At 46.6% G+C, this 13059-nt stretch overlaps 1 protein-coding gene across 5 annotated transcripts in view; it reads right to left on the bottom strand.

The window, feature by feature from the left end:
- The window catches only part of SOX6 (SRY-box transcription factor 6), a 202306-nt gene that overhangs the window by 127062 nt on the left and 62185 nt on the right, over positions 1-13059 (bottom strand). For 4 of the 5 annotated variants that reach the window (XM_072422365.1, XM_072422369.1, XM_072422364.1 and 1 more), the window contains one exon: positions 3027-3145. The exons of the other annotated variant lie outside the window; for it this stretch is intronic. In XM_072422365.1, the coding sequence (XP_072278466.1) occupies positions 3027-3103 (77 nt within the window). In that variant the 5' untranslated portion in view covers positions 3104-3145. The remainder of the gene's footprint in view (positions 1-3026; positions 3146-13059) is intronic. 5 annotated transcript variants of the gene reach the window in all.

Consider the following 13059-nt stretch of genomic DNA (forward strand, 5'->3'; position numbering starts at 1 on the left):
GGGTGGAGCTGTGCGGGTAGAGCAGAGTGGGTAGAGCAGTGCGGGTAGAGCAGAGTGGGTGGAGCTGTGCGGGTAGAGCAGAGTGGGTGGAGCTGTGTGGGTAGAGCAGAGTGGGTAGAGCAGTGCGGGTAGAGCAGAGTGGGTAGAGCTGTGCGTGTGGAGCGTTGTGGGTAGAGCAGATTGGGTGGAGCAGAGTGTGTAGAGCTGTGTGGGTAGAGCAGAGTGGGTAGAGCAGTGCGGGTAGAGCAGAGTGGGTAGAGCAGTGCGGGTGGAGCAGTGCGGGTGGAGCAGAGTGGGTGGAGCAGTGCGGGTAGAGCAGAGTGGGTAGAGCAGAGTGGGTAGTGCCGAGTGGGCAGAGCAGAGTGGGTGGAGCTGTGCGGGTAGAGCAGAGTGGGTAGAGCCGAGTGGGTAGAGCCGTGCGGGTGGAGCAGAGTGGGTAGAGCAGAGTGGGTAGAGCAGTGCGGGTAGAGCAGAGTGGGTGGAGCTGTGCGGGTAGAGCAGAGTGGGTGGAGCTGTGCGGGTGCAGCGGTGCGGGTAGAGCAGTGCAGGTGGAGTAGTAGCTGTATATTGTCTATTGATGAGATAGGATGATGGGATTACCACTCCTTCAGACATCTCTGACCTCTGTCAATGCCCATGTTTGCAGCCATTTGTTCACATTAGAATTCCTTCTCCCCTCACACAAGGCAATGGGAGCACAGAAGCAGCTTAGAAGTCAGAAGATTGGAGGGGTTAGGATTGAGGTCAGGGGGAGGTCGGGAGAGGTCAGGGGGAGGTCAGATGCACCTGTGAAGCAACTATGAAATGTCTCAAATAAAAGCTTCTATTATTCCTGTGCCTCCTACTGACAATCATTACATGAAGCCGTCTGAAGGTCACACTGAGATACGGATGTGTTGTATATAAAATACATGAAATGCTGTATTAATGATACCAGAGCTTCCTTCATTGGGGTCACCTATATCTACCCCAACAAAGCTGATCCCACACATATATATACAGTTATCTATTTGCCCCCACAGTACATCTGCTCCCTGCCTGGAATGTCTGGACACAAAGTTCTGGCCCCTGTGGCCTAGCGGCCCTCCAATCCACACTGGGAGTTGTGAACAATGGTGATGTCATTTCTGTCTTCTGGAGGTGGAGCTTGTGGTGATGGGGGGAGGAGATTCTACTAGTCAGGGAGGGGCTTCCAACATCACAGCTCCACCCCCTGTCATCAGAAGCTCCACCTGCTGGGTATCTCAAAGCTCTTTAGCTGGACAGGAAGTGACATCACAATTCCCAGTGTGGATTGGAAGGGTGCTAGGACTCAGGGGCAGATCTCAGTATCTGGAGATCCCAGGTAGGGGGGTATTTTGGATTTGTATTGCCCTTTGGGGGTACAAAACAGATGATTGTATTATATGTGTGTAGTGATGGCAGTATCTATGTCCCGGGTGGTGCGGCACTGTGAGGGTTACGCCGCACACATGTTTAGTGTTAGTAGAGTGTTGCACCGCGCTGGAATTCCATGCGGTTCCTGGTGCCGTGTGTCTCCGCCTCATTGGAGCTCAAATATTCCCAGCAGATTTCGGACACTTCCAGAACCCATCAATTAGACAGGAAAGTTAGTTCTGCTGTCACCACACACCTGTGTGAGAAACCTTGGATGGAAGCCGCTTCCCCATATGAATAAAGGAATAGTCATGTGATCTGCCATTGTCAGGTGTCTGCGGAGGAGGCAGCGCCATCCCTCTCCATCCAAATTTAAGCTGGGATTGAACCTATGAGAAGTTTTCAGATTGCTGCTCTCAGGATAAAGCGGCCAATCAGAGCACAGCGTTCACTGCTGTACCAAAACCGACCATAGAAACTCCCCAGCACGCTGCAAATCTACTCGCATCTTACGTGTAACATTGCCGCAACCAACCAACCAACCAACTCGGCAGACACACCTTTACACCAATCACATCCTGCACAGCGTGCGTATAGCCAATCCGTTATCATACTGGGAGCCTCTCCACAGAGTTCAGGAAGCATCATTAATCACACCAGCTGTGATGGAACTACAAGTCCCAGCATACCATCCTCATTCCTCTGATAATTCAAGGCATTCTGAGAGTTGTAGTCCTATAGCAGCTGGACAGCTCCGGACAGAACTTATCACGTTAGATCTCTCTGAGAGCCCTGAAGGATGAATATAATGAGTGAATATAATGTGTGTTCACATTCATTGATAAGTTCTGTAGTGTCGGCTCAGCATTGATCGGTTCCCCCAGGTGAGGTCGCTGACACAACATCCTTACACTCCTTATCACACATTATATTTCGGGTCTCTCTGTCATGAGACACCTGGCTACTTCACACCTTGCAGAAGCTCCACCCCCATCATCTAACACCAACAGGTAAGGCACACCTGAGAAATGATGTAAATCTGTTGCAGATGAAACCACACAGCAGCAATCCCATCATCCAATTAAACCTGATCAAGAATTACGAGCCACCAATTAACAGGACAGAAAACAGAGAGGGCAGATTGACACCTTTCATATGGCGAGCAGAAAGGTGCGCAGGGGGCGGAGACAAACTGACAAAATAACAGGCGAACAATCACCAATGTTTTATAACAATCAGATAAATTATAATATAAAAAGGACATAAAATTCCAGGATGTCAAATTATTCTGCTTGGAAATAAGGTGACACAACCGGTCAGTGAGGTCATCATGGCGGCAATCATAGCAGAATGACTAAACACAGCAGCTGATCTGCAATTCGTTCCTCTGATACACAGACGTACCCCATTCATGTGCCGCCTGAACCTCTATATCTGTGACCTGATTGCAGAACTTCCTGACAAGGCCGTCAGGACACAAAATCACAATTCCTAAATATTTGACAGATTTTATATTTACCGATTGTAACATTTTCAGCGCCATAAATTTCCACCAATATTCTGCAAATTTTCACCAACCAATGTTTTGCATTCAATAAATCCTGACAAATAAAGTTGCATAAAACATTGACAGAAGTCATCCTACTTACAGTAAGTGGCTGTCCTTCCACTCTTCTGAACTGCGTTCCCCGATGACGCTCGTCAGGACTTCAGAGCTGGATGGCATACCAAATGTCAAGGCGTCCCAATCCACGAGGAGCCGAAGTCACTGCCGATAGAACCACATTGAGTTAGTCTAAACCCAACATTTACCCCGCAACTGACCGCCCCCCGAGAATCTGCCTTCCTTGGGAAATGCTGGGCTGTGTTGGGCCTGGAGGGCGACCAGGGCCCCCCTCGACACACCAGCGGCCCCTCGGCACTCACGCAGCCAGCCGGAGCAGCGTCCAGCGCGGCGAATCTGCGGAGCAACACTGGGCCATTGTGGCTCCCTCACACTTGACAGTAAGTTATGAGCCCTTTGTGAGTTGAAGGGAAACACAGCGGAATTTGGCAGGAAAACATAATAGCGAATTCTCCTGTCTGTCAGACCTGCCGTTTTTTCCCCCCTTTGGTGAAAACAATCGGCCATTGTTGGAAATAAGAAAAGCGGGTTTGACAGATGAAATATAGTGAGGCCCCTTTTAGGAAAACAGTAAACAAAAGCGCCATTGAGGACAAACCTTTCCTGTCATTTCCTAAGGATACTTTTCTCTCTCTTTTTACACATTTCACAAAAATTCTCCCACACTGGCCGAGTAACCCCCTCTGTGCCAGAGCGCCACCCTGCCAAGGGGTTAACAGCCCACAGGACGGAGGCACATCGCCACTTTCTTCCACAAACGGGATACAATAACTTGATGTCCTAAAAGAGGAGAGCCAAGAGAAAGGCCATTGTTTGCCATAAAGGGCCGATTCTGCCGCAGACAGGAAGGAAGAGATTGGTGGGGGAGCCCTCCGTGAGCTCATCGCTGGCGAGAACCAACGCACCACAACTGCGCCTCGGACATCTGGACCCGACACAAACACTGGACCATTTTCTAGGCCATTATCTGAATTCTCAGCCCAAAAATTGTCCCCGGAGACAGCCGAGCTCCCTGAAAGGGTTTTGTGTTTTGTGCATAGTTCGGGGATCACTTATTGTAACTGTTATAGAAAAGGGATTATGTCAGCGCCAACAGAACCGATACCGAGAGCGGATACGGAGATCTAACGGAATATTCTATTTAATAAAGGACAGGCTGGATTAATGAAGAGAGAGAAGTGGTACTGTGCAGAGTCCATACAGAATAAGAATAGATACTGAGAATTACACCCGGGGTACAGGACAAGAGAAGTGGTACTGTGCAGAGTCCATACATACAAAACAAGAATAGATACTGAGAATTACACCCGGGGTACAGGACAAGAGAAGTGGTACTGTGCAGAGTCTATACATACAGAATAGGAACAGATACTGAGAATTACACCTGGGATACAGAACAAGAGAAGTGGTACTGTGCAGAGTGCATACGTGCAGAATAGGAACAGATACTGAGAATTACACCCAGGGTACAGGAGAAGAGAAGTGGTACTGTGCGGTGCTGGTACGTATAATGAGAATCGTATCCCTATATTGCAATATTACTCCCCCCCCCCCCCACCGGTGTGAGGTCATACCCAGCAGCCCTTTATATTGCTGCACTCTCCAGGGGTGGCTCAGCCTGTTGGAGTATCGATGTTTCTGCCAGATGCCGATTGTTCTCGGTTATGGTGACGATGGGAGAAGACGTCACCCCATCTGTTCTTTGGCCAGAAAGAACTGCCAGTATTGGAGCAGGAGAGGGCCACCAGGCAGTAAAGTGGCTCTCCAGATCAGGTGACACGGGACTTGCACATCGTTTGGAAAACATGAATAGGCGCCCGGCTCTGCTACACCCAGATAGAGTAACAGCCATCATTGTGTCAGCAGACCGCACCTCGCTTTACAGGAGATGTTAACCCCAACTGGATGAGATGAAGTTTGCTCTGCGTACCACAAACAATTCTCATTTTATTTCCCCCTTCTTCACCAAATAATACATCTCAGTGCTGCTGATCCCCTACAGCACCACTGCAACCACTTCCTGTCAACATGCACTCCAGTGATGGCTGCAGGCCATTTCTCAGGGTGCATCATGTCTGTGTAATGTGTACAATGTCAGCCACTTTGTGTGACAACACTGAACATTTGATGGACGAGGCAGTGTGTTGTCGCCTTAAGCTAGGTACACACGTGCAATATTGTTGTTAGAAAACAAACGACTAACGACAGATCAACGATTATGCACGATTATTTTAAACTATCGTATCGTTACAGCATGTACAGAATTGTGCACAATACAATCGTTCAAAATAATCGTGCATAATCGTTGATTTGTCGTTCAAATATAATCCACCAATAATGTACACACGCTAGCTACGATCGTTTGAACGATGCAGGAAGTGACATGAAAAGGAGAAGGTGTATTGCAGAACCATAAACAATCACTGAACGACCGTACACACAATAGATTGCGAACAATCGGCAACAAATTGTATGCACATTTTTTGTTAATGATTATCGGACAAACTATCGTTCGTTTTCCAACGATAATTATTGCGCGTCTGTACACTGCTTTAGAACAGAAAGTAGTTTTAATGAAAGCTGCAAATATAAGATTCTTTTCAGTGTTCACAGATTTGCCCCCTACCTGTGACATCATCATACCTGGATTACATCAGTTTAGGTGGCTGATAATCAGACGTAGCTCCTATTTCTGTAATACAAATACCATCACACAGTACAGAACACCCTGACAAACTACTACAGAAAAAACTAACGCTTGGTGGCTGATTCTTACACTTCAATGTTCATAGAATCACTGCCTGAAATAGGAATGAGGCTGATAAAGACCGATGAGTGAAATCAGATGTTTGTCCTAGATACGTGTTTCAGGTCAGAAGTTGACACATTGCCCCGGGACAGGTTCTCTTTACTCATCTCATGATATCAATTCTACCAAACATAAAGTGCACGCAGTAGATAATAGAAAGCGTAGCGGCTCCTATGTGCGTCCTGCGATGGATGTCGGTATGTTTGGCCTTTTCTGTGTCAACAAGAAGATAAAGGTTCCTCGGCTCTCATTATAAGACGCCTCTCATTGTGCAGAAGGTCAAAGAGAGGAATATTAAATCTAAGCAAAGGGAGCACTCCGCTTATATATACATCGACCAGGCTGGAATGCTCCCTGTATGTCAAGACCAGGAGGGAGGAGGCGCCATCATCCCATATAATGTTCCATATACATCCCATATCCCATCCCATAATACAACCCATATCCCATCCCGTATTACAACCCATATCTCATCCCATATTACAACCTATATCTCATCCCATAATACATTCCATATCCCGTCCCATAATACAACCCATATCCCATCTCATAATACAACCCAAATCCCATCCCGTAATACAACCCATATCCCATCCCGTAATACAACCCATATAATGTTCCATATACATCCCATATCCCAACCCATAATACAACCCATATCTCATCCCATAATACAACTCATATGCCATCCCGTAATACAACCCATATCTCATCCTATATTACAACCCATATCCCGTCCCATAATACAACCCATATCTCATCCTGTAATACAACCCATATCCCATCCCATAATACATTCCATATCCCGTCCCATAATACAACCCATATCTCATCACGTAATACAACCCATATCCCATCCCATAATACATTCCATATCCCGTCCCGTAATACAACCTATATCCCACCCCGTAATACAACCTATATCCCATCCCGTAATACAACCTATATCCCATCCCGTAATACAACCCATATCCTATCCCATAATACAACCCATATCCCATCCCGTAATACAACCTATATCCTATCCCGTAATACAACTCATATCCTATCCCGTAATACAACTCATATCCTATGTCTTATACAACCCATATCCTGTTCTGTAATAAAACCCTCATTGTGTTACATTCCAATACATTCCAAATCCCGTCCTATAATACAACCCATATCCCATTCTGTAATACAACCCATATCCCATCCCGTAATACAAGCAATATCCCATCCCATAATACATTCCATATCCCATCCCATAATACAACCCATATCCCATCATATAATACAACCCATATCTCATCACGTAATACAACCCATATCCCGTCCCGTAATACAACCTATATCCCATCCCGTAATACAACCTATATCCCATCCCATAATACATTCCATATCCCGTCCCATAATACAACCCATATCTCATCACGTAATACAACTCATATCCTATGTCTTATACAACCCATATCCTGTTCTGTAATAAAACCCTCATTGTGTCCCGTAATACATTCCATATCCCATCCCATAATACATTCCAAATCCCGTCCTATAATACAACCCATATCCCATCCCGTAATACAACCAATATCCCATCCCATAATACATTCCATATCCCATCCCATAATACATTCCATATCCCATCCCATAATACAACCCATATCCCATCATATAATACAACCCATATACCATCCCATAATACAACCCATATCCCGTCCCATAATACAACCCATATCTCATCCCATATAAACAACCCATACCCCATCCCGTAATACAACCCATATCCCATCCCATAATACAACCCATATACTGTCCCATAATACAATCCATATCCCATCCCATATCCTATGCTGTATGCAACCCATATCTCATCTAATATGAAAACTTTCCCGTCTAAAATGTGTCCCATATTGATCCCATGTCCTACCCCATATCCAGCCTGTCCTACCCCATATCCAGCCTGTCCCATCGCATATCCAGCCCATGTCATGTTTCGTATACAACCCCTGTCCCACCTCTTATACAACTTATACAACAACTTATACAACAAATCTGCTGTCCCAAATCCAACTCACATCCTGTATTCATCCAATCCAAATCATGTCCTGTAACCACCCCTTATTCCTGTACATGTCCCAAAACCAACAAGTATCCTATTCTGTACCCGTCCTGCATCCTATCCCATATCCAACCTGTGTCCCATCCCATTTACAACCCACCTCCTGTCCCATATATTTATCTTCCATCCTGCCCGCATTCAACCCATGTCCTATTCTGTATACAACCAACATTGTGTCTTCCCTGTCTTATCCCAAATCCAACCCATATCACACTCACTATCCAACCGCTTCCCTGAATTTATACAACACACCTCCTGTTCCATATCCGACCCACATCCTATCCTGTATCCAACCTGTGCCCCCCCACAACAACCCCCATCCTATCTCATGTCCAGTATCCCTTTATGTATCTATCGAAGACTGATCCTATATTTCTTTACATATCCATCCCGTGTATCTTCCAGTATTCCCGTGTCTTGTCCTGAATCCATCCCACCATCTTTAGAATATCCATCCGTCATCCCTTCCCATATCCATCCATTAGGATATCCATCCGGCATCCCTTCCCATATCCATCCATTAGGATATCCATCCGGCATCCCTTCCCATATCCCCTTCCCATATCCATCCATTAGGATATCCATCCGGCATCCCTTCCCATATCCATCCATTAGGATATCCATCCGGCATCCCTTCCCATATCCATCCGGCATCCCTTCCCATATCCATCCGGCATCCCTTCCATGTCCCTTACTGCACTGAACACAATTGTACTCAGTGGTATGAAATGTTTCCGAGAAGTTTATTGGAAATGAATTAACATGAGTAACATGTGGAAAACATTTTCCAACACAGCGACATTGCCTAGGCTAAGATGATATCATCAATCTGCTGCAGGTAGGAAGAAGCATTCCCTCAGTCTCCTTCCCTCCAGTGATCAGACTGAAGCATTGTAAATTTGTGGAGCACAGCTAAGAGTTGCACAGACCCCGGGATTTACATGGTGACTCTGGGTGATGCCGGAACAAAGATGGTCCCATCTTTCCGCAGAGAAATCAGATGTCGGGAGGAGTCATGTGATCACAGGGACATGTTACTCCGCATGCTGCACTGTACCTGGACCTCCCTATCTGATGACAGGTCCTCTTTAACCATTGGCACGTTTTTCCATGTTTTTCCAGCGTCTCAGTCGGGGTTATGACCTTTAATGATTTGAAAACTTCACTTCTCAGCGATGAATTTCTCAGCTGAGTCCGGCCAGCGGAGCAGACAGAAGACTCACTTGTGTCGCTGCACTGTGTGTGTTTGTACAGGGCAAAGAGGAAGAAGATCATATAGACGGAATGAACGAGACAAGAACAGCCATTCAAAGGCAACAAAATGCTTTTGTGAAACTTATAATAAAAATCAACGCCGGAGCGCCGAGCCATTCACCGGAGTCCGCCAGGATCGCACAGCTGTGCCACTTCTACACACAATGCTTGGAGCGCCGCAGCCCAGGCCTCAGTGCCATGCGGCTCCTAATGTGTGCTCAGATCTGAAATATAGATAATTAAAGAAGCACTCTGCCCAGGACATGTCAGTGGGGGGGAGTTACACCCCCTGCCGGTCACTTCTCATAGGAAATCTATTGTGAGATCTCTCGGGGGTTCCCACCATCCCTGTGCTGGGTCCTTGGGCTGTACACCCTCTTTGCCTTTTATGAGGGGTTCCCCCTTCCCTGCTATGTCACCCCGGAGTCACCCTTTATTACAGTGGGCGGAGCTGTGACCAATGATAAAGCTGGGTTGGAGGTTGGTCTGACCCCGGTCTTTGCCTGTAGGGGGCAGAGTCATGTCTCTCCTCTATTTTTACCCTCTGCTCTCATGTTCTATATTTATCCGGCGGGTGGTCAGCGCTGGGTGGACATTTCTGACATCGCCCGGCTCCGCCCTGACAAATTCTTCCAAAGTGAAAGAAAACATCCGCCCAGCGAGGATCCGTCATGTTTTCATCTGGCCTGGAAAATGGTGACTAAGAATCGTTACTCATCACAAATCACAGTCTGAGGGTGATGAGATTAACAAGTAGTCACCCCCATCGGGCCCTGGGCCCCTGACCCACCAATGGAGTGATTCCTCATCAGTCAATGGACATGTGACCCCAATGAGCCACTATACCTGCCAATCAGTGTATGTACAGGGCAATGTAAGGGTTATGTGGAAGGTAGAGCGCCCCCAGAGGATTCTCTACTGTAAAAGCAGCCCAGAGTCCCAGTACGGCAGGCGCACACCATGGAGTGTTCAGGGTGCAGCAGGCTGTGGGTTCTTTTCTGCAAGAGCGGTCCGAAAGAAAAATAGCTGACACAACAATTATCATTCTTTTCACCTTTTACATTTTTGGAGTATTTGGAGACCTCCGATTGCTGGATTTACAAATATTTGACTGCAATTTGTTTTTGTGATAGCTTGGCGGTTGATAGCCCTCCCCTCCCCCATACAGAATACAGATAAAGGGGAACAAAGAGAAGTGATAACTGACATTGTGTTCTGGGATTCCTGGACCGACTAATGATGCAGGAAGAATGTAAACACGAGGCCGTCTCCCGCTACATGGACAGAGCGCAGCGATATGCCGCAGATACGAGGGGGGAGAGCGCAGAAGGTAAATATTCTGTGAAGGCCAGACAAATATTTGAAAGAAAGAAAGAAATCTTTGCTATCTGCAGATCAGCTCTGTGCCGGAACACCGTAACAGATATTCCATTCACAGACACCAATCGGTAAAATTTACTACAATACTCCCAGCCGTTATACAAATGTCATGAGGAGCTGGTGACACAGCCCCCACTCCTTTTTGTAGCCGGAGTCCCGTTTTAGGGTTTGATTAGTTGGCCTCCTGGCATCTGGTTGGTACTCGTGTGCCAGGTAAATGCCCTTTCGGGATTGTCATTTCTTTGGAGTTCAGCTGTAACAGGTCAGAGATTTCGGGCTCAGGACGATGTTGGGCCAAGATCTGGCCTGGATTGTACAAATATCTCCAGGGAGAAGAATGGGGCGGAGTGATAATTTCCCAGGAATGGCCCGATAATGGTCAAGTGGCCCTTCAGCTCCTATGTCAGAGGTTTTTCCACAAAAAGGGCCCATTGCATTCTGGGTACCCCCTCTGATAATGACGGGAGAACATGGGGATAAATATGGCTCCCTCATTTGTCAGGACAGATCATTGGAGTGATCGGTAGGGGAGGGGAGCCTTACAGGAAAGTCTCATGCCACGGCTATTCAGTGAATATTTCAGTGAATGTTTCCATATACAACTGATGCGTTTCAGGGTTATGCCTCTTCCTCAGGGCTGAGACCCTCAGATGGCTATGTATTTGTCTGAAATACAAGAACCCCAACTCCGGTCCAATCTAAATCACACATTGTACAACAAACTGAAGATTTGGGGCGTAACCCCCGAAATATGTTGTTGTATTTGGACGCTTTTAACCAAAAGGCTTTGGCTGATTTATTGGAGCTCTCCAAAGCTGGAGAGGGAACACTGTTATCAGTGAAGCTGGGTGATCCAGCAATCCTGGAATGGACCTTGGAATAGTCATTTGCTATTAGTTATTCAATGTTTTCAACGCTGGACCAGGTCCATTCCAAGTTTGCTGGATCACCCAGCTTTACTGATGAAAGTGTATCCGCCTTGTGGAGCTTTAATAAATCAGGCCCTTTACGTCACTCCACACTCACCATCAGTACCAGGATAGGAATATGGCTGCTCCAGGACTTGTAATGCTCCCCATACACAAATTGACTTTAGTGTGATTGACATTTAGTTTGATTGCCTTTAATCAATAGAAAACTTTATTGAAGTCCAACTGATATATATAAGGATGGGCTTTCAGGTTTGGATATCGCCTGTCCCCAGGTTCCCTATACCCAGATTCCCTATACCCCGTATTACTTGGATGGCGCCGGCCTTCCATCTCCCGCAGCCTCCAGCATGGAAGACATAAAAGACGAGTTAAGAAGCCGGTGTCCCTGGATCATCGGTGTCACGTTTTATTTGGATTGATTTCACATAAATGGGAAGAGATGAAGTCCTTTTGTTGCGTGGTGATGTATTGTCAATGTGACAAGACGCTGGAAACGAGCGTTCTTATCTCTCCTTTGTTGCTCCTCGTAAACACTTCATTACATTGTAAATACAGCGATTTCCCCCCAGCGTGACGCTGCAAACACTCCGCTCACACAATTCAGATAACAGGCTGCAGGCAGAAGCTCCATCTAATTACATCTGATTACCGTTACAATGGGCCGACCCAGCAATGTGACAATTTCCCACAGTGCCGATTTAACAAACCTGAAGCGGCGGATCCGCCAGCTACCAGCGAGCGCACAAGGGAGCGGCTTCAAAACGCCTGCAAGACGCCAATCTGTCACACGATAGAAGATCTGCCTGCACTTCTGTATTACTTTAACTGCATTTAATTGTTTAAACTTTACATACAACTTTAGCCCTAAGTTCTGTGCACTTCAAGGGGAATAAACACTAGCTGAAAGCAGACATCAGACTTGCAGGGGGGGGGGGGGCTGCTCTTTGGGCTGTGCAGGATAAGAAGGGACTGAGCAGGGGTGTCACCAATAATGTGCCAATGTCATTGGACGCCCACAGAGAGGACAGGAAGAAGGATGGTGGCATGCGGTCTGCAGATCTTTTTTTCTCTCACCTTTTCTCAGTGCTATATTGGGCAGCACGGTGGCTCAGTGGTTAGCACTCCGGCCTTTGCAGTGCTGGGTCCCAGGTTGGAATCTCAGCCAGGACAATATCTGCATGGAGTTTGCAGGTTCTCCCCGTGTTTGTGTGGGTTTTCCTCCTGGGACTCCGGTTTCCTCCCACATCCCAAAAACATGCAGTTAGGTTAACTTGCTTACCCCAGCATTGACCTTAGATTGTATTATAGACTTGTGACTATGGGGGGGGGGCATTAGATTGTGAGCTCCTTTTGAGGGACAGCTGGTCACATGACTATGGACTTTGTACAGCGCTGTGTAATATGTCAACCCTATATAAATACTGTGAAATAATAATATTGGGGTATTTGTTATTATTGAACCCTGAGTTTCAATTGTGTGTGTGTGTGTGGGGGGGGGGGTGTGTTTAGTGTTTGGGTTTTTGTGCAGGTAATTACAGGTGAAGAATTTTTTGAAAGTCAATTTTTTATTTTTAGGCACAGA

Source organism: Pyxicephalus adspersus, chromosome 9, assembly GCF_032062135.1.
Source record: "Pyxicephalus adspersus chromosome 9, UCB_Pads_2.0, whole genome shotgun sequence".
Lineage (NCBI taxonomy): Eukaryota > Metazoa > Chordata > Amphibia > Anura > Pyxicephalidae > Pyxicephalus > Pyxicephalus adspersus.